Raw genomic sequence first — 22,300 nt, forward strand, 5'->3', positions numbered from 1 at the left:
GCTAAGCCTTTAATAGCCGCTAAACCGCTAATAGCGCTAATCCGCTAAGCCGCTAATAGGGTTGCTTCGCAAGACGAAAAAACCGCTAGACGAAGAGACTCGCGGAACGGATTAATTTCGTCTTGCGAGGCACCACTGTACAGCATTCACAAGTGACATGCTCAGCAGACTAACAAACAGTCTTCTCAACCTCATTTCTGTGACATCTAAGTGCACCCACAATGGCCTTCCTTCCTTCCTTTTGCTTTTTCTTCCTGGGATCATAGGATGTGCCTTTTAAAATTGGCCACTCTTTCTTTTCTGTCAGGGTTCCTGCACCTTTAACTGCTGCTTGGGGCCCTGCTGTTAAAAGCGCAGGAGCCCTGCTGGAAAAAGAAGGGTGGCAACCCTAACCCCTGCCCTTTCTCTCTGGGGCAGGCTCAACACATGTCCCAAGTGGAGGCTCTCCGCCGACGGCAGCAGGCTGCTGTAGCAGCGTTGGCTGGTGCAACCTCACTCAGTGCAAACCAGTACTCCAGTCCCAGGTCTCCCCAGCACAGAAGCCCTTCCAGGACCCAGAAGAGCGGCACCTATGATGCCGGGCCTCAAGGGGGTCTACCTCCCCAGGTGAGTCTCTTATGCATATAGGTGATGAGACACAAAGAAGATGCCTGCTGTCCTCAGTTCTCTGGTCAGTGGCTAAATACAAGGTGGAGGACCCTCTGGGTCCCCTGTTACTCAGAGGTGGTTGTTGAGCGCAAGACATAGATGGCAGTGACACATGGCTGCATTTCCCCCCAGTCCATCACTGGTTGCAGTGCCTCCTCCAAATATTGGAGTGGCCCCCATCCTCTGTCCGTCTACCTCATCACTGTCATTAGCAACTGCTGCCACTGCCGCTGCTCCCCCTCTTCATTTCTGCCACCTATTTCCTTATCAGACAGAGCCACTGATGAAGCAGGCAAGACAGCTACTATGCCTCTGTCTTGCCCACAGCTGTTTCTTCCTTCTTTTTATATTTTTTATTTATTTTTGTGTAATAATTTTTATTAGTTTTCAATTACAATAACCCAATAAAAGCCTCATTGTCACAATACCAAATTATAATACAATTAATAATGCCAATTGTTCAGATGCCAAATTATATTATTTTGTTGGCCCCCTGCATGCTAGAATTGATTATTTGATAATTTAATTTTAACTCTGCATTCCAGTTACACACCAGTCAGAATAACAAACCCTTCTAACCTTCCTTTTTAAAAAAATAATAATAATACTGCTTTTATTTATTTTCATGGTACAGAAGATAATTTTTGAGAAAACAATTGTTACAACAGTAAATAACAAATAACTTGTGCTTATAAAATTACAGACTTTTATCATGCCATGTGCTAAAATTTCACTGAATTGGTCTAAAAGAACACGCCCCGTTTTCCCATGAGTGCTGGGTGGATTCTTGCCACAGTCTGAACAATTTATGTACTCAATAAACATTTGCCATATGTTATAAAAGGAATATGGATTGTGTTTGCCCTTTGCCGCTCTCAGCTGACATGTTAGTTTCTCAGCCATGCTATTGACCATACTCTGTTACACCAAGAATCAATCTTCAGCCCAACACCAGATTTCCAACACCCGTATGGAAATGGTCAATAGAAAGGTTAAGAGGTCATCTTTAGGATAGCCGTGAGCAGACGGGATCCTAAGCCCAAGTAGTGCTAGTGCTAGTGCAGGGGACATTTCAGTTGTTTTGTTGTATATCAGGCTTATTTCTTTGAAGACAGCATTCTTCTTTGAAGATGTCACAACACCACCACATATGGTAATATGTACCTTTAACTGTGCATGCGCTCCAACAATTGGGATTGACTTCCTTGCATGTTCGGGATAGCCGCACTGGTGCATAATGCCACCCTTCTAATCCCTGCTAAGCTAGAACAAGGGCCAGGGGAGCAAACAAGTTGTAGTGGCGAAGAAGAAGAGCAGGCACAAGGGGGTCGTGCCAGGGGGTCCCCCTGCTCTGGTGCGTCTCCTCGACAGTTATGCCAGCCTTTGATGACAACCCTAGAAGGTTGCACAGGTCTGGCTTGTGTCCTTGGTGCCCTCACGACCCAGAGGCTGCTTCCCTCACCTCTTCTGAGACACTACGTGCTTTTGCTGAAATCTTTGTGCCCTCCTTTAGGTGACCTTGAGCTGCCCGACACTGGATATCTCTCTGCCCGTATTCATTTCACTCACCTCCAAAGCTGGCCTGGCCATCACCGCTGGGTTTTGTTTGTTTTTTTCAAGCTGCGTGCCCAGTCGGGAACGGCAGGTCTTCAAATCCACAGTTCTGCGGTAGAGCAATGGACCAGGTTTGGTGGAGCTGGGGAGGGTAGGGAGCAATTTCAGGAGGGGCTCTGGGCACACCCAAATATCCAGGGAATGGCTTTTAAGTGTGGGGAGAAGACCCAAGAGAGGGCTTGAGAATGGTCTCAGTTTGGACTAGGTGGCTCAAGAGTACTGTTCTAGATTTTGTTCTAGCTCTCAGCTCCAGAATTCTGAGGCTGCGACTCATCCCAGTGTTCAATTTCACCCCCTCCGTGGCAGAGAGAAGCCGAGAAAGAGCTGGTAGACGGCACTGCAGCATCACCGAGCCTTACACAAGACATGCCGTTCTTTCAGAAATCTGGTAAGGAGTTTTTGTTTTTGCCAGTGGTGGTTGGGGCCAGAGGCAAAAACAGGCAGAGCAACGAATGCAATTTTTACCTTTGCATGGTAGACTATTTTCTATTGACACTCACCCCCACCCCCATTCAGGGAAGCAGAGAGGCATTATCAGAGTTGAATGACGCATGCCAGCCAGGCAAAAGCATGTGGGATGCGAGGCATGGCTGGGTGTGGACTGGGGAGAGTTCAGAGAGCCAGAGAGAAAGGCCTGGAGGCCAACATGTGGCCACAATTTACACAAACAGGCCACTGTTGTCTCGCTTCTTTTTCTGTCCCTCCTTGCGCAGATCCCGCCTCCAGGCTGCGCGCTGGTGAGCTTGTCCGCCACTCCAAGCTGAACTCGGAGTACATTCCGGAGCCGACGCAGAACATCCGCAACATTATCAAGCAGTATCAGCAACCTGCACGCATCCCAGAACCTATCAGGTCAGATCCAGGCTCACGAAAGCTGGAACCTCTTCCAATCTTTAGGCCCCGGACAGACGCAGTTGTGCCAGCTCATGCTAACATGGAACCTACATGTGCAGGACGCTGGAGAGTGCACACCGGGGGGAAGGGGGCTGGCGTTTGACTTGGGAGAGGGGGGCAGTGATTTGTGGGGACCTGTACTGGACAGGAGGCAAGAGGCAGAGGCAGGGGAAGCTTCAGAGCTGGAGGGTGGAGTGCAGGATGGGTCGGAAGAAGAGGAGAAAGAGGCAGGTCAGGCAAGTGAAGGGCTGGGTGCTTCCTCACCCTCTCCCACACTGCTGTCTCGCAGAACCAGGAGGGGATTGAAAAGGGTGGAGCAGAGGCAGCTGCCACACAGGTGCGGTCTCCGGGTGCATGCATGCAGCCCGTCAGGGGAAGGTACATAAATTTGGTGGAGGGGGAGTGGTCCCCTGCTTTTGAAGCCGCTCCATAGAGCAAAGACCTGGGAATAGCTGCCCCTAGACGCTAAACTGGTGTGCATGGGTATTCGGAGCTGTGGAAACTGCTGCAACTGTCAGCTTTGACAATAAATGCTGTGTGCATTTTTTTGGCTAGGGAGTGTCCTTGAGAAATAATATTACCAATAAATAATAATAGACAGCCGTACAAGTTACCATAGGCCCTCCAGATGTCCAAATAAGCACCCACCTGAAATGGATGCCTATATGAAATATGTCTGAATGTGGCCAGGGGCAGTGAGGTCCTCAGACCATGGTGTAATAGACGGCTGGTGTTTATTCTTCCAGCTTTGAAGTTCAAGTCTCTCAGCGCAGTCGCAAACCACCGGCTTGCTTCACAATCTTGAACTCTCAATACGGTGCTTGTGGGGGTTCTACAGGGTGAGTCCTTTAAAAGAGGCCCCATGGAACATGTGTACTCTGTATCCACAGGGCCTCTTTTAAAGGATTCACCCTGTATTAGGGAGCTGGAGAGGAGTGCTTGCTTGCATGAATCCCTTGGCTGTTCTATACACCTCACATTTCTTTGCAGGAAGGAAGGCGGAAAAGTATTTGTGAAGAAAATGGATCCCCACGAGGAAGCCTTGATGATCCTGAAAGGACAGCTGGCAGCCACGGAGGCACCAGCGCGGCCTGCTCCGGTATGGTTAGGGGCGACTGAATACATGCATCACAGGAAGGCAGGGCCGCCTTGTGGATTAGGGAAACAGGATGCTCTATGAGGAAGCGCCAGTTGTCTGTATCTATGCAGTGCCGGCCAGCCCAACTAGGCTCAACCCATCCTGAGGGTCTGCTTCAGGATGGGGATAGGAAAACCAGGTGTGCTGCAGGCAGTGGGCTGCCCCGTGGTGGGCCAATGTCAGTGGAAGTCACCTCAAAGGTGAGACACCAAAGAGACGTATCCCTCTGCTGTCTCCCCTTCTGGGATGCCACTGAGGAGCCAAGGACTGCACCCACATGGAAGTGGTAGAGAGCTGCTGGAAGGACCGGGAGTGAAAGACAGGGAAGCGGAGATCTCCCAGGGTGAGGAGACAAGGAGAGGAAAGCTCCCGGGGTGCTTTGCTGAACTAACAAACTGAACTGGAATACAAAAAAGGGAGGTATGAGGAGGTCCAGGGAAATAAGTCTAGAGAAGATAGGTTTGGAAAATTAATGTCTTTTTAACTGTTTTATTTTGTATGTTTCTTTTTATCCTTTACTTTTTTGTTATATTTTTAAAAAAATTACTCTTTTTTCTGTATTTTGTATTTCTTCTATTTTTTGTAACTTTAATAAATATCATTTAAAAAAAAAAAAAAAAGGAAAGCTCCCGGGGTGGGAGAGCAAGTGGATCTGTCGTTTTCTGTAGGTGGCCAGGACTAAGAGCTACCTTGAAGAGAAGATTCTTTACCTATGTGCGACCTTTATATTTTGGATACCCTGCTGCAGATTTTCTGCTACCTCTGTGCTGTTGCTGCTAAGAGAATTTGCATTTTGTTATGTACTCCTTATTGTAATTGTTGCTACCGTTGTTTTCCTTTTGCCCTACTTTTCTGACTGGGTTGCCCCAGTTTTAATTGTGCTTACGTAATGGTTTTTTGCTTTTATGTTGAATAGGTTTTACATTATGCAATATATTTCTGTTGTGGGTTCTAAACTGCCCTGTGGTCTACTGACAAAGGGTGGTATATAAAGTTTAATAATAAGAATAAGAAGAATAAGAATTAATAATTCTTGTTATAATAATAATAATAATTTATTATTTATACCCCACCCATCTGGCTGGGTTTCCCCAGCCACTCTGGGCGGCTTCCAACAAAACACTAAAATGCAATAACTTATTAAACATTAAAAGCTTCCCCATACAGGGCTGCCCTAAACAGGGCATGTTGTGGATGTGCAAATGCAGCTCTCCTCTCCATCTGGTCCTTGGGATTCTCTCTAGACTACCCCTCCACACACCAGTCACTCTCATAGATTTACATCCCATTGAGTGTTTTAACCTGGCAGGAATGTATCTTGAACTCAGATAACAATGCCTTTTGCTTGCCGGCATGGAGCATAGAGATCTGTGTGTGCAGAAACTACCGGTACATCTACTGCACCAAGGTGAAATTGTATCCCTTGCTCCACCCACATTTGTCTCTGGTCCCACCCACCACTGGCTCCTGGCTGGCTTCCCAGAAGGGAATGTGGCCCTTGGGCTGAAGAAGGTTACCCAGTTCTGATTTAGGGACCCATCTAGGAAAGAAGACAGTAAAAGTGCCAGCCCCGTGTGTGTTGCTTCTTGGCAAACCAGGACTGGCAGTGTTCCTGCTGAACATGCTCTGAGTGCCAATCAGGTTTGCGGCTGTGTGATGTGGGGATTGGCTTGCTTGCAGGTCATCAGGGAGTTGGGAGCCAAGGAGGCAGTAGCCATGGTGAAGCCTGTGACTTGTGCCAAGGTGGCTGTGCCCTCTGCCGTCCGCTTGCCACCCGCCATCACCAGATCTTTCCCCGAGGCCTCTCCAGGTAAAGAATGGCTTTGTGTTCTCTGTGCTTGATTCCTTGACTGGGTGAACTGCCTCTTGGCCTGCCTGAGGCCTGGTGTTCACATGCAGCAGAATGAGGTGGTGGACTCTGAAGTAAGTTCGGGTGGGAGGTGCCATCTTTTACTTCTCCCTCCTGTATAAATGCTCTGTTTTTCAGCTACTCATGCCTCTGTAGCTTGGAGAGCACCTGGAGTGGGGGTGGCCAAACAAATGGTGGTTAAACAAGGCTGTTGGTTTCAGACATAATGCTGAACCATAGTTAAAACAAACCATGGTTTGTGTTAAAACAAACCATGGTTTGCCCACAGTAAACCATGGCTTTGTTTGTTGCCAGAAAGCAAGCCATGGTTAGTCTACTGGGCTGGGTTTGGACGTTCAAACAAACCATGCTTTGGGTAAACCAGGCCTCAGACATGATACTTGTGTGATCTACCATGGTTCCTTGGGTATGGGATGTGGCCTTTCCTTAACAGAGAGCCCTGGGGGGGCAGGCTGTTCTTTCTCCAGCACAGCTACTGACCAATTCCTCTTTTCTAGTGTCGGTCTCACGTGAACTATCATCTGAGGATGAACTTATCCAGACGCGGCTTCACCGTCGTTGCAGTGAGGAGTTCTATGCATACCGCAATGTCTCTTGGAAAATCTATCTCAGGAAAGAGGTATTTCCCCTGAGTAAGGCTGCTCTCTCCTTTTCCTCATTAACAAGGGGGGTTTGGAAGAGATATGATAAGGGAACTTACAGGGAACCAGGCAGAGAGCCTTCTCAGTAGTGGCACCCGCCCTGTGGAGCGCCCTCCCTCTACATAAGCTATGACACATTTACTTGGGTGGAGAAGGGTGTATAAAGACTGGAGAAAAATAGAATGTGAATTTGTTCCTTCCCCACCCCACCCACTTTCTCTTCTGGCCCCGTCCACCATTGCCATATGGCCCTGTGAAGGTCCGTCAGAAGGGAATGCTGCTCTCTGGCTGAAAATGTCTCCCCACCCTTGGCTTAGATGAACGCACCTTGGTCTGTTCCAGCAGTGCTCTTAGGGTGGTTCTGCTCTCTCCCTGGTCACCTTCTGCTCTCTTTCCTGGCAGGTTTTCTACCCAAAGGACAGCATCAACAACCCTCTTGTGCTAGATCTCCTTTTCCGGCAGGTGAGATTCCGGTTCTGCTTCCAGCTGCTTCGGCGGGGCTGTTCCTCAGATCTTTCCTTGCACCAAGAGGTGCACCCCGGATCCCTTGCAATGCACACAGCCACACGTGACCTGAGAGAGTTCCACCTCGGCATCCTCTCTGAGGATCTCCTTAATATTGTGCATTCATGGTTACTTGAGCTCATGATGGTATCGGGGCAGTGAAGTGTGATCCCACATTGTTTATTATTATTATTATTAAACAATTAAATTTATATATTGCCCTTCATCCAAGGATCATAGGGCAGTTTGTAGCATAAAAACACAAAAATACATAACATAATAACATACAAAACAATACCCCCCACCCCTGTTTGAAAGGTAATAGATGGTTTACTTGGCAAAAGGTCTGGGAGAAGAGGAAGGTTTTTGCCTGGCACCTAAAGATATGCAATGAAAATGCCAGTCGATCCTCCCTGGCATCTGGTTGGCCACTGTGAGAACAGGATGCTGGACTAGATGGGCCATTGGCCTGATCCAGCACAGGATTGTCTTGCGTTCTTACGAGCTTTGGTACTTCTAAAGGAGCCTTCCTGGTGCCCTTCAGATACTTTGGGTGCCGACTCATTGGGGCTGATGGGAGCCGGCGTCCAAAACATCTGGAGGGCACCAGGTTGGGGAAGGCTGACGCAATGCGTTTCTCCTTGCAGATCTTCAACGATACCTTGTCCGAGGCCTGCATACGCATCACTCAGGAGGAGAGACTCCGCATGAAGGCCCTTTTCGGTAAGCCTTGTTGTTTCAGCTGGGGGTGGCTCGTTATCTTTGGCTCCTCCCTCCCCAATCCTTCCCCAGGGCAACATAAAGCCATAGACCTGAAATGAGTTCCAGTAAAAAAAGGTCAGCCCATGTGTTCAAGAGGATCCAAGGAGGGACAAGGCAATAAACATTTACATACAGTGGTACCTCAGGTTACATACGCTTCAGGTTACAGACTCTGCTAACCCAGAAATATTACCTCGGGTTAAGAACTTTGCTTCAGGATGAAAACAGAAATCGTGCTGCGGCAGCCACGGGAGACCCCATTAGCTAAAGTGGTGCTTCAGGTTAAGAACAGTTTCAGGTTAAGAACAGACCTCCGGAATGAATTAAGTTCTTAACCCGAGGTACCACTGTACATATAAATTATGTGTTTATAATAATTTGCAAAGTGTGGAGGAAGTGGTGAGGGGGCGGGCGGGGGAGAGAGAGAAATAAGAAGGAAGGAAGAGAAAGAAAGAAAGAGAAGTTATTTTCCATTTCTCATCATGGAATAGCTATGGGGTCATCCAGTGATTGGGCGTAGACAAACAAAGGTGTGTGTTGTTCCCACAACACCTACTTAATTTATGGAATTCACTGCCACAAGGTGTGCTGGTGTCTGCTGTCGTAGAAGGCTTTAGAAGGACATGAGACAGATTCATAAAGTTGGGATGGGCCCCTGCGGCCTTCGAGAAGCTGTTGAATTTTCTCATCCCTGGCTGCATTGGCTTTGCTGGCTGGGGCAGATAAGAAGTAGAGCCCAACAACATCGGCAGGGCCAAAGTTTCCCTATCCCTGTCATAGAGGCTAGGTCTGTTAGTGGCAGCCAGCCACGAAGGCTAAATGGAGCCTCATGTTCAAGGGCAGTGTATCTTTGAATGGTAGTTGTTTTGGCCAAACTCTGGCCTCCCTGTGAACCTGTGGACTTCTGAAACCATCTGGTTGGCTATTGTGAGAAGGATATGTGGCTAGATTAAAAATGGACCTCCTGTGGCCTGTTCCAACAGGTTTCTTCCTCAAAGGCAGGACTTATTCCTGCCAGCCAAAGTCCTGCCATTAACTTAGGCTTGCCCATTCTCTCACGCTCAAGTAACTGAGGGATCCTGTGGGATCCGAGAGTGGCGTAAAGCCAGCCTCTGTTTCTTTCCTCAGCGGAAAACAAGCTGGACTCCTTTAGTCCGGTGGCCGATGAAAGCGTCAAGAAGGAGATCATCAGCGTTGCCCGGAATGGCTGGGAAGTATATTTCTCTCGCCTTTTCCCTGCTACGGTAAGAAGCATCCACATGTGCACCCTTATTGCAGGAAAAAATATCTTCTGTGGGAGCCGCTTAAATCCAGGCAAACTGAGGAGACGAAAGAAGGGGAACCTGGTGCCTTCTAGATCTTGCTGAACTCCAACTCCCATCATGCCTAGCCATTGGCCATGCTGACTGGGGCTGATGGGAACTGGAGTCCAACAACATCTGGGGGTCCATAGGGTTCCCCATCTCTGTCATAGGACAGGATCTACTGCTTTAGCCACTGCCTGTCCTGCTCCCACCCAAGACATGCAGACAGAGCCTCTTGTGAGCAAGAAATAGATCTTTATTCAGGTGGGTAACAGTACAGGCTCAGCATCAGACACAGAGCCCAGAAGCCACAATTCAGGAGTTCAGAAACAGGCAGAAACTGGAAAGAGAATAAAACAATTTAAAAATTCTGAAGAAATGTGCATGCACACGAAAGCTCATACCAATAACTAACTTAGTTGGTCTCTGAGGTGCTACTGGAAGGATTTTTAAAAATTATTTTATTTATTTTGTTTCGACAATTTAAAAAGCCAGCATAAAGCCAAACTTTGGAGCTCATGGCACATTGAATCTGGGCAGGCACCTTTGCTGTACTGCTGTTGGTGTCTGTTAAAATTTTTTTTGTTTAAGCAGTCTAACCAGACATGTACATTAGACGCAATATATTACTGTCTTGTGGGTGATCTAATAACTGGCCCTTTAAGCCTTTGTTTCTTGATGGCCTATCCCTATCCAGCTATGCCAAGATGGGCTGCCTTGTTAGCCTTAAACCAGCAGTGTTTGCTGCAGTTTTAACCAAACCTTGATTAATTCTAACTTTGACTAATTCCAGGAATTATGGGTTTCCCAACACCCACAAACTCTGAGGGCCTGAACACATAACAAGGGAACAACTTGTTCTCTTTTTATTTCTTTTGGCTAACTTCTTTTTAACACCTGATTCCATCTGCAATTTTAGTGTATATTTTCTGTAAACCGCTCAGTGCCTTTTAAAATTATTTACTTATTTTATTATTAATTATTAAATTTGCATGCCGTCCTTCATCCAAGGCATTGCTCTCTCTTAGATGCCCCTTGCTCTCCAGGCTCACCCTCCCTCCATGAGCTGAGCCATGCCATACCTAACAGCTCTGTCTTGCTCCTCTCAGGGCAGTGTGGGCACCGGAGTGCAGATCCTGGCTGTGTCTGACACAGGGATCAAACTGCTGCGGCTGGTCAAGGGCACCAACTTACCTGGGGAGCAGCTCCGGGTGCTGCGGGGCTACAGGTGAGGCTGCAGGATTGGCCTGGATCCCTGGGAGGAGATGGAAAGGTGAAGGTCAGGGAAATGCGGGTAGGTTTAGTGAGGAGTGGGTCTCATCAGCTGGCAGCATCACGGAAGGGCAGGGTAGCTTGGTGGTGGAGCACCTGGTTTGCATGCAAAAGGACCAATCCATGGCATCTCCAGGTAGCGATGGAAGAACCCTCCTGCCTGAAACACCCTGGAGAGCCGCTGCCAATCAGTGTAGTCAGCACTGAGCCAGATGAACCAAAGGTCCGACTTAGCTTGTAGGGGAATGGCTGTAGCTCATCGCTGTGGTCTAAACCACTGAGCCTCTTGGGTTTGCCAGTCGGAAGGTCGGCGGTTCGAATCCCTATGACGGGGTGAGCTCCCGTTGTTCGGTCCCAGCTCCTGCCAACCTAGCAGTTCGAAAGCACGCCAGTGCAAGTAGATAAATAGGTACCACTGCGGCGAGAAGGTAAACGGCGTTTCCGTGCGCTCTGGTTTCTGTCACGGTGTCCCGTTGTGCCAGAAGCAGTATTGCTACTGGCTACATGACCCGGAAAGCAGTCTGTGGACAAATGCCAGCTCCCTCGGCCTGAAAGCAAGATGAGCACCGCAAACCCCATAGTCGCCTTTGACTGGACTTAACCATCCAGGGGTCCTTTACCTTTTACTTTACCATTTAATAGGTGGGTAGCTCGGTATCTCACCAGCAGTCCACATTGCAGTGCACCCAGCTGCCCTGGGAGGAAAAGGGGCAGGGCTTCTGGGGCCCCAGCACAGAAGGCCCTGGGCTTTCACCCTGGGCCATTCCCTGACAATGTCCTCGGTCCACAGACGGAGTCTCTCCATTTGTGGCAGTGCCCTCCATATTCCCCTCTGAGAACCCTGGAGGAAGGGCATCAGCACCATTGTCCAAATGCGCTGTGTGTCCGCCTTTCCTGGATCCACTTTCAGCACCACTGACCTCCAAGCTTGGCAATGAACCCATTTTCCTTTTTCCACAGCTACGGCGATATCCTCTTTGTGACTACCGGCTCGAAGAACATGCTGGAGGTCAACCTCACCAACGAGAAGCTCATCCTTTTCTCCCCCAAAGCTGCCCAAATTAAGGCACTGATTGACTATTTCCTCAATGAACTCAAGAAGGTAAAAAGATATAGCAGAGACCCTTTCTTTTGGAGCACCTTGTACCCCTGCTCCCCCAGCCAGCCACCCTTTGTCTTTTCCCCCTTCTAGGATTCACAGTACATGGTTGCAATCAAGAACCATATTACAGACGATAAAAGCCTCTTACGGTTCCATAAAGGAGACATCATTTGCCTGCGGCCAATGGAAGGCTTGGATCAAGGTGAGAGACCAGCAGCAAGTCTGTGGGGGGGAGGGGAGGATGGGAAGCAACACAAAAAAATCATGAGCATTTCAGTCTATGTTTCTCTTAACATACAGCCTTTTTCCACCTGCAGTTTTGCACAGTCTGCACGGTTTTGCAAGCCATTTACCTGGTGCAATCCATTTTTTCTGCATTATTTTCACTAACATATGCAGACTTTCTTTGAATACATCCACATTTTTTGCACACACCTTTTGGGACGGATAACCGTTCCACAAAATTCGGAGCAGCACAATCAGTTCAAAAGGATTTCTGTGCACGTCTTGTCCCGTGTTGCAGTGCGAGCCCAAGCCAAATTCCTCCCTCGCCATATTGTGCAGAGAGATGGGATGCATTCAGCCACAACATACGAGGGGCTATTGCAGATTGCAGGTGGATAATGGCAGGTGCAACAGAGGATCAGGGCTGGTCCCCGGTTCACCTGCTCTGAATCCGGGAGCCTGCTCAGGGCTAGGTTAAGAGGGTCTTCCGTGCCCTCCTTTTACACCGCTGTGACTCTCCCGTCCCCACAGACCGCTATTTCGGCTGCGTGGTGCGGAAGAAAGTGATGCTCTTGGAGGATGTGAAGAAGGGCACCCAGGATTTTGGTGGGTGGCTCTTGCGTGCGGTGATGTGCCGTGTCCCCCTTTCTCCTGTGTGCAGTGGCCTTTCTCTCTCTCCTGGACAAACAGACTCCTGCAAGCTAAAAAGCAGCCTATGCATGCTTCAGCCTATGCATGCATGCTGCTCAGCGGCAGATCACAGACATGGTACAAGGAAACTTCGCATGTTCCTTCCCTCAAGAGGAGGGTCCCATCTGCACTATACATTTTAAGCACCCTCATACCACTTTTAACAGCTGTGTCTTCCCCCGAGGATTCTGGGAGCTGTCGTTCATTAAGGGTGATGCGAGTTGGTAGGAGACCCCTATTCGACTCGCAGAGCTGCAGTTCCCAGCGTGGTTCACCAGTCAATCCCTCTTCCCAGGGAGCCCTGGGAATTGTAGCTCTGGAAGGGGAATAGGCATCTCCTAACAACTCACATCTCCTTTAAGGCACTCCCCAGGATTCTTTGGGGAAGCCATGACTGTTTGCCAGTGCCAGATTTATGTATAAGCTAAACAAGCTATAGCTTAGGGCCCCACTCTCTTGGGAGCTGCTAAATAATTTAAAGGGGGGAAACCTGGATGTACATTTCCAAAATATAAGAAAAAATAAATAAAACCTACATCATTTAAGTTAGAGCTTAATAATTATTTCACTATTAATATACTTCTTAATTGTATTTCACTATTAATATACTTCTTAATTGTATTTCACTATTAATATACTTCTTAATTGTATTTCAGTTCAACAATTACTTTGATAAAATACGTATTTTGTTATGTGCAAATGGCTTTAGATACCTATTAGGTCCATAAATTACCATATAGCATATATTCAACACAAAAAACAGTGACAATTTGTTGTTGATGAAGGACAGCTGGACATAGAAAGGGCCCCCATTACCTTCAGTAGCTTAGGGCCTCATCAAACCTCAATCAGGCCCTGCTGTTTGCACTAAGTGTTTAAAGTACTGTTTACAATAGTGCTTTAAATGTATTGTGCAGACGGGGCTGCTCAAGCAAATCTGACCTGGAGCTCTGACCAGGGACTATCCCATGACCTACTTTGGCCTATTTGATGCAGTTCCCTTCTCGACCAGAGGCAGTATAAAAGCTGTATGCCCACTTGCCATCCCTAAGGCTGGAGGTTCAAGACCCACTGCGAAAATCAAAATTAAAAGGGGGGGGGAGGGGGGAAAGGAAGAAGAAGAAAAAAGACCCACTGCGGATCTGAGCCCTGAAAAAAAGGCTTTCTTCTTCCACTGACTGTTAAGGGCATAGTTCTCCTCTGGCTCCTTCTATCTGTCTCCATTTTCTGCCATGATAGATGAAAGCCCTTGACCTGATGTTGAGAGGGAGCAACAACAGCTCTACCACCATGAAAGGGGGGGGGATATTGACAGCATATAACTCAATGCCTTCTTCCTGGTGTAGGCTGGAAGTTTGGTGCCATCTATGGGAAATCGGGCTTCTTCCCTGCCGATTGCGTCCAGCCAGTGGCAGCACCAGATTTTACCCACCTTCCTGTGGAGAAGAAGGAGGAGCCCAAGGACAAGCAGGCCAAAGTGGCTGTCCCGGCCTCGGTGGCTGTGGCTGTTGCATCCGCAGCCGTGGCTCAGGAACTTGACAAGAAGACTGAGGCGAGTGCAGTGTGGAAGGGGTGGCCATGTTTCTCATGCCAGGCCTCAAAGCGAGGTGGGAGTCAGGATTCGGGGCGAGGAGGAAGTCCCGGGAACGTTGCAACGTCCACCACTCTCTCACCAAGGTGACCAGAGAGGGAAGACTGCCAGGAAGCCGTCCCTAAAGCACCACACTCTCTTCCTCCTCACTGTTCATCTTGGGAGAAGAATTGCAGGGCAAGTCCAGCCCTACCATTAGGCAGTTGCCTCAGGCGGCAGATACTGGCGATGCAGCAACAGTAGCCCCTTGGCAGTTTCCCCTACGTGCCCTGGCCATTCCTCACCATTAGAGGGGTGCAGCCTGGAGAGAATTATGAGGGCCAGACAGAGAAGACAGGGTGGGAAGGGGGGGCTGCATCTGGGCCTCAGGTTTTAATTACCGTATTTTTCCATGTGTAAGACTAGGTTTTTTTCCTAATAAATTACGTCAAAAATTAGGGAGCGTCTATACACAGATAGTGCCGAGGCCATTTTCTTAATTCTGAATCCCCCAAAATAGGGGGCATCTTATACAAGAGGGTGTCTTATAGACAGAAAAATACGGTAATTAATTTAATTAAACCTTGCTCCAACCTTGCTGTGCAGAGTGGATGCTTCTTCCTCTGAGCCACTGGATCCAAGGGGAAGTTGAGCCACGCTGGCACCTGCGTTATAAGGGCAACCGCACCTGTTATCTCCCTTGCGTGGCGAGTTCCCGCTCCCCCCCAGTGGAAATAATGATCCGTGACACAATTATTAAGGTTAATGGGCTAAATAAGGCCACAACTTTGTTGGTTACAGGTGATGAGCGGTATTGGCTTAGGTATTGGTCCTAACCGACTATATCCGCCTTCAGCCCGTCCGCTTGAAGTCCGGGAAGGGTTAATCACCAGTAGGGGGAGTCCTGCTGATGCACATCAACTAGGAACTCCCCCGGGGTCACCTCTCAGGGGTGTGCCTTAGGCCTTCACCTCCTTAGGCTTCGGACAGGGCCACGCCCCCCGGAATACCCTTCAATATGTGGGGCAGGTGATGGCGCTTCCTCCCCTGTTCCATCTACAGAGCAATACCAATGCCTAACCGCCAATAGCCAGAAAGGTGTGACCATTTGCTACAAGGTAGGCGAAAACCAAGTGGCTAGTGCCAATTTGCCAAGTGGAAAAATTCCTACCAGGCCCCTCAATGGGGGCCAGCCAAGGTGCATAGCAAGGTCAAGGAAGGAAAACCTTAAAGGGTGGGAGGGTGGGAAAAGCAGGAACAGCTGGCAGGCGGCAAAGAGGGAGATTCCCAGCTGCGTCCTGCATTAAATAGGGCAGGCCACGCCCCCTGAGCCAGCCGATTGGCCGACCAGGGGGTGACGCGGCCGGGAATCCCCCCAATCGTGCAGAGGGGCCATGAAGCCCGCAACCCCACCTCCTCCGTAGGGCGGAAGTGGCTTTCCTGCATGGGTACCCCCTCTTCGCTAGCCACCCAAGCCCTCTGCCACCCAACCCATTGCCACTGCATTTGGGGAACTGAGAACTAGAAGGAGCAGGCAGAGTCCCAGATCCACCTGGGCTGCAGTAGGTCCGTGGCCTTATCAGAAAGACTGTGCCCGCACATTCCCGACAAAATCAAGAGACGAACACCCTGGGCCTCTCCTTTCTTTTCCCCCAGGTGTGTCTGGCAGGCAGCGAATTCGCGGAGAGCGCAGAGGGCTTTCAGGGTGCCAAGGACACCGGCCCACGAGGCGGCCCCTTCAACATGCTGGAGTTTTCCAAGAAGTATTTCCGAGAAGGGCAGAGGGCAAAGATGTGAGTGCGTGCGGACGGACGGAGCCCCCTAAGGGCTTGTTTGCCCTCGAGAAACGGAGGCCGTCATCTCAAGTTTGGTGTGTCAGAGTTGGTGTCCCGTGGCTGCAATCCCCCGTGTAAGGAAAGCAAAGGAATTCTGGGGTGCTGCAACCGTGCCCCTCCACCCACCTCAGCATACCAGTTAGTTATAACACCCCTGCTAACGTTTACGGGGTGCGATCATCGCATGTCTTGGGATGACCAAGAGGTAAGTCAAGATGGCCCACTCTTTGCCACGGGCAGTTGGCTCTCTTGCAGCATGTCAACCGCCGCGATTTGCGGAAATCGTTTGCCTCTCAAAGAAGTAAATTGCATCGGAGGTTGAAGTGAGATAAGTTGGGGGGTTGCCTGAACCGGAAAACAGACCCACAACCTACTGCACCCTATAGCTGGATATGTGTATGTGTGGAAGGCAAGACAGCATGGGATGGGTTTTAACAGGTAGGAGAGGGTATATTAATTGCAATTTCATGTGCCCACATGTGTGGGTTAAGCAGTTTCAAAACCCCATCCTTGGCAGCAAAATTAAACGCATAGGAATTAGGCTGTGAAACCTTGTTTTGAGCAAGTCCAGCTATGGTGTAATCTGGCTTTTGCCTTCTTCCCCTGCTTAACAATGAATCAGGCAACAACTTGTAAAGTAATTTTTTTAAAAAAATAAAGATTGACTTACTTTATAATCATGCATTGGTTCACAGCCAAGGCAGCAGCAAATCCATGCAGGCAAAATGCTTATGGTATAACCAGCTTCAGGCACGGGAATAGCGGGTCTCCTAACAGCTCTCAGAACCTTAACAAACTACAGCTCCCACAATTCTTTGGGAGGAAGGCCATGGCTGTTGAAAGTGGTATCATAGTGCTTTAAATGTATGCTGTGGTGGCGGCCACACACACACAACAATTGTCCCAGTTATAGCCCCTCCTCTTTACTCCATTTATTAGCATGTGGAAATGAATTGCAATTTGGGAAATCTTTGTGGACGAAATGCCCCCCCCCCCCAGCAAAAAGGGCATGGAATGGTTTCCCCCTGATGGGCTTGAGCTGGTCCCTAGGGGACCAGGCAGTCACAGATCCCAAGGGAAGAGGGAAAGATCTCGTCCACCTGGAACCTTCCCTGAAAGGCAGGTTTTAATTCATGTCTGGAATTAATTTCAGGGATCCCAACAAGCAGAAATCCAAAAAAAGTGGTGAATCGAATGGCATGGCAGATATTCTGAAATTCACCAAGGTAATGCAGATAATTTTCTTGAGCAATGACAGTTTTCTTCTCACTGGCTGCCTCTCCATGTGTGTACAGTGGTACCTCGGGTTGAAGACGCTTCGGGTTACGCGTTTTCAGGTTACAGGTGCGCCGGAACCCGGAAATACCGGAATGGGTTACTTCCTGGTTTCAGCGCTCATGCATGCGCAGGCGCAGCACTGTGGGTTGCGAATGCTGCAGGTTGCGAACGTGCCTCCCGCACGGATCACGTTCACAACCTGAGGTTCCACTGTATTGTGGACCCGAAAGGGACCCCACTGCTATTATTTTTGTGGTTGGACAACATTTAGCTTGGTAAGACTATGTTTGATGAAGAAGTACATAAAGTGCTTTCAGAAAACCAAAGAATTTTAATTTTCAAATGTCAGGTAATGCCCAATAATAATAATAATAATAATAACAATAATAAAACTGCAAGTACTTAGCAATCCTTGTTAATGATTTCTATGCAATTTTACACACATTTTACTTACCCAACAAAACTAAATGATATTATATTAATTTAACCAAAATATATTTTGAATTCCAAAGTCATGTATTTTTCTTTTTAAATTGCTTTCATTAAATATTTTCTTGGGTTACATGTTACAGCTTTTTAGTACCCCTCACTTGGGGGATTTGAAAGTTGAAAAATTCGACATGCCTCCATGTCACTGAGCCACTCATAATTGTATAGCTTGCACTGGAGAAATCCCTGCCCACTGCATCCCCGAACAGTTATTTATGTTTAGCAACATTTATACACCACTTCCTCCCCCTCCAAAAAAAAGACCTCTAAATGTTTACAAAAGGAAGTCTAAAACATACATTTAAAAAATACATACAAAGACAAACATATACAAACTAGTTGTATTTTTATAAAGTTGGTTTGTATCCAGTGTTAGTCATTTAGGGAAGCTTTTAATGTTTAATAGATTATTGTATTTTAATATTCTGTTGGAAGCCGCTCAGAGTGGCTGGGGTAACCCAGCCAGATGGGTGGGGTATAAATAAATTACTACTACTACTACTACTACTACTACTACTACTACTTCTACTACTATTATTATTCAGAGTAAACCCATTGAAATTAATATCTAAAAAGCTGTCATGCAGCACGCTTGCTTTTTCCTTCTCTGGAGGGTAGCACTCGAACGAATGGATTCAAATTACAAGAAGGAAGATTCCCTTCCAACTCTATGATTCTATGACTTACTTAGGTCCATTATTTTAAATGGATCCACTTTAAGTAAAGCTTAGCTGGATACAACCCATTAAATAAAATGTCAGCCTCCACTTCTATGTTTCGTTAAACTAACGCAGTTCAGGTCCAAGGGGTTTTATTCAAGTGTGTAAAGCATTGTGTGCAACTGTCACACCCCTTTGCTTGCCCCAATTCCTTTGCCCATTGCCTGTGGAACCAAACCTCTTCCTTTCTTCCCTGCACAGGCCCCCATCCAGGAGTCGCTCATTGAATTCACGGACAGCAGCCTGAACAAAATAGCTGCAGAAACTTTCCAAGGTGAGGAGCCGGGAGGTCCGCTTTAGGAAGTCACAAGCAGGACCAGAGCAGAACAGCATGCTTCTCTCCTGTGATTCCCAGCAGCTGGTAATCAGAAGTATCACTTCCTCTGATCGCATGAGGAGAAAAGTGATCAGGCATGATGGGGCAGTATCTTTTTCTCATAAAGTTGTAGTTCCCTTCTGTGTGTGCCAAAGGGAAGACTCCAAATGATCTTGGAGCACATAAACTAAGGAATTCTCTCTCACAAGGTGGGTGGCTTTAAAAGAGAATTAGAAAAAAATCACAGAGGATAAAGCTGTCAGTGGCTACCAGCTACAATGTCTAGGCCAGGGGTCAGCAAACTTACTGGCCTTGGGCCAGTGTCTCCAGCGCTGACTGTGTGGCGGGGGAGCGCATGCCCATATGCATGCACACACACTATTTTCGGCACACTTGCGGGTCAAAGGAGCACCGGAAATAGCTTGTGTGCATGTACAAATAACGCTTGCGCATGCACACAAGCTATTTCCGGTGACCTGGAAGTGGGCAGCTGTGCAGCGCCGCGCCGGTGAGAGCAGGCAGTGGGGGTTGCTGCGGGCCAGATAAACGAGTCCTTCAGATAAACGAGTCCTTCAGGCCTTATCCGGCCCGCGGACCTGAGTTTGGGGACCCCTGGTCTAGGTTATGTCTCCGCTATCGGAGATTGTATGTCTTTCTGAATACCAGTGGCTAAGAATTGCAAGTGCTGCTGTGCTGCAGTCTTGCTTTTGGGTTTCCCGAGGGCAATATGTGAGAAAGAGACTCTGGGCTAGATGGGCCACTGGCCTGATCCAACAGGTTCTTCTTGACTTCTTATCTGGAGTGTCTCTCTCTCTGTGTGTTTTTATCTGCATCTGCTTTTCCAGCTGTGATGAAGTTTATGGGCGACCTCCCACTCAAAGGACAAACTGAGCTAGAGGTGGTGTGTTCTCTTCTCAAGGTAATCAAGCTTCCTCTCTTCTTTTCAGGTTTTAAAACTGAATTTTAATAGCAACAAGCAAGTCACAGGGGAAAAGAAATGAAAGACAATTTAGTTTTTAAAAAAGGGGCTAAGTTGTCTCAATTGCCAGTAAGGAAGTCAATAATAAAACATATCAAGAGGGAAAAGATGTGTGGTCTCTAATTACCAAAGGATTCCATGGTCTAAATTAAAACAATTACATATTTCCCCCCCAATAAAAGTTAAGAATTACATTGAACTGTGCTAAATCCAGACTCTTGCATAGACCCGTTGGACCTGGCATCCCTGAGCCACTTGTATTTGTATATAAGATAAAATTAGACCAAATGGCAAAAAGTGGTCTCGAGCTCTGTGGCCCCTGGGCATTTTTGGCTTATGCGAGATTTTTTCAAGAGTAAGCTGCTTTCTGGCCCTTGCGGGGAATGGAACCTGTGGAGCCAACGCAGAAACAAGCCCCAGTGAAGTCTGGAGCTGATGGAACTCCCTCCTGGGCTTATATCTGCACTGGGGCTGCACTCGCCAAGCCAGCCTGGTTGCTCTGGCCTCTCCCAAATACCTCCTAATAAACATTCTCATTCTCGAGTGCAGCTGCTATATATATATTTTTTTTAATTAATATTTATTAAAGTTTCAGAAAAAATAAAATCACATTAATAAACAAGAAAAATTTGAAAAGAAAAAAGAAAGATACACAATAGAAAATACAAAATACAAAAAGATAAAAAAAAGAAAAAAAACAGTTAAAAACAATTCCGTCTTTTCATAACTTCTTTTACATTTACTTGTTTCCCGGACTTCCTCATACCTCCCTCTTTTGTATTCCAATTCAGTTTGTTTGTCCAGCAATTCCTTTCCCTCCTTTTTAATCCCAATCCTTAATCTTAATATAATATAACATTAAATTTTTACCTATTAAAAACCAATTTTCCATTCTTTTAACCTTTTTAATCCTAATCCTTAATCTTGATCTATATATAACTTTAAAACCTGTACAGCTAGAAGCCACTTAATTTCAATCCATCATCACTCTAACATTCTTTAATTTTGCAATATTTCTGTAAATAATCTTTGAATTTCTTCCAATCTTCTTCCACCGACTCTTCTCCCTGGTCACGGATTCTGCCAGTCATTTCCGCCAATTTCATATAGTCCATCAATTTCATCTGCCATTCCTCCAGTGTGGGGAGCTCTTGTGTCTTCCAATACTTTGCGATGAGTATTCTTGCTGCTGTTGTTGCATACATACATAAAGTTCTATCCTTTTTTAACACCGATTGGCCGACTATGCCCAGGAGAAAGGCCTCTGGTTTCTTCAAGAAGGCATATTTAAATACCTTTTTTAATTCATTATATATCATCTCCCAGAAAGTCTTAATCTTTGGGCACGTCCACCAAAGGTGAAAAAAAGTACCTTCAGTTTCTTTACATTTCCAACATTTATTATCAGGCAAATGGTAGATTTTTGCAAGCTTGACTGGGGTTATGTACCACCTGTATATCATTTTCATAATATTTTCTCTTAAGGCATTACATGCCGTAAATTTCATACCTGTGGTCCACAACTGTTCCCAGTCAGCAAACATAATGTTATGTCCAACATCTTGTGCCCATTTAATCATAGCAGATTTCACCGTTTCATCCTGAGTGTTCCATTTCAGCAGCAAGTTATACATTCTTGACAAATTCTTAGTTTTGGGTTCTAATAGTTCTGTTTCTAATTTTGATTTTTCCACCTAGAAGCCAATTTTCTTGTCCAAATTGTATGCCTCCATTATCTGATAGTAATGAAGCCAGTCTCGCACTTTGTTTTTTAATTTTTCAAAACTCTGCAATTTCAGTCTATCTCCATCTTGTTCCAAAATTTCCCAATATTTCGGCCATTTGACCTCCATATTGAACTTTTTCAAGGCTTTCGCTTCCATTGGTGACAACCACCTTGGAGTTTTGTTTTCCAATAAATCCTTGTATCTTATCCAAACATTAAACAGTGCTTTCCTGACAATGTGATTTTTAAATGCTTTATGTGCTTTGACCTTATCATACCACAGATATGCATGCCATCCAAATACATTGTTAAAACCTTCTAGATCCAAAATGTCAGTGTTTTCAAGAAGCAGCCATTCTTTCAACCAGCAAAAAGCTGCTGATTCATAATAAAGTTTAAGGTCTGGCAGGGCAAATCCACCTCTTTCCTTTGCATTTGTTAGTATTTTAAATTTTATTCTGGGCTTCTTGCCCTGCCAGACAAATCTGGAAATATCTCTCTGCCACCTCTTGAAACAGTCCATTTTGTCCACAATTTGCAGTGTTTGAAACAAAAACAACATTCTAGGCAATACATTCATTTTTATCGCAGCAATACGGCCCAGCAGTGAAAGCTTCAAATTTGACCAAATTTCTAAATCTTTTTTCACTTCAGCCCAACATTTTTCATAGTTATCTTTAAATAAATTCCCATTTTTTGCTGTCATGTTAATCCCCAGGTATTT

At 46.8% G+C, this 22,300-nt stretch overlaps 1 protein-coding gene across 2 annotated transcripts in view; it reads left to right on the top strand.

Moving 5' to 3' along the window:
• Positions 1 to 22,300, top strand: part of MYO15A (myosin XVA) — a 111,426-nt gene that overhangs the window by 68,953 nt on the left and 20,173 nt on the right. For both annotated transcript variants that reach the window (XM_080981567.1, XM_080981568.1), the window contains exons 36-53: positions 418 to 606; positions 2,569 to 2,650; positions 2,976 to 3,114; positions 4,147 to 4,255; positions 5,975 to 6,104; positions 6,662 to 6,783; positions 7,208 to 7,267; positions 7,957 to 8,032; positions 9,200 to 9,315; positions 10,485 to 10,603; positions 11,608 to 11,749; positions 11,840 to 11,951; positions 12,506 to 12,580; positions 14,011 to 14,216; positions 15,891 to 16,027; positions 17,223 to 17,295; positions 18,757 to 18,829; positions 19,717 to 19,790. In XM_080981567.1, coding sequence (XP_080837693.1) covers positions 418 to 606; positions 2,569 to 2,650; positions 2,976 to 3,114; positions 4,147 to 4,255; positions 5,975 to 6,104; positions 6,662 to 6,783; positions 7,208 to 7,267; positions 7,957 to 8,032; positions 9,200 to 9,315; positions 10,485 to 10,603; positions 11,608 to 11,749; positions 11,840 to 11,951; positions 12,506 to 12,580; positions 14,011 to 14,216; positions 15,891 to 16,027; positions 17,223 to 17,295; positions 18,757 to 18,829; positions 19,717 to 19,790 — 2,034 coding nt within the window. The remainder of the gene's footprint in view (positions 1 to 417; positions 607 to 2,568; positions 2,651 to 2,975; positions 3,115 to 4,146; positions 4,256 to 5,974; positions 6,105 to 6,661; positions 6,784 to 7,207; positions 7,268 to 7,956; positions 8,033 to 9,199; positions 9,316 to 10,484; positions 10,604 to 11,607; positions 11,750 to 11,839; positions 11,952 to 12,505; positions 12,581 to 14,010; positions 14,217 to 15,890; positions 16,028 to 17,222; positions 17,296 to 18,756; positions 18,830 to 19,716; positions 19,791 to 22,300) is intronic.

This window comes from Podarcis pityusensis (genome assembly GCF_964106645.2).
Source record: "Podarcis pityusensis genome assembly, chromosome: 14".
Taxonomy (NCBI): domain Eukaryota; kingdom Metazoa; phylum Chordata; class Lepidosauria; order Squamata; family Lacertidae; genus Podarcis; species Podarcis pityusensis.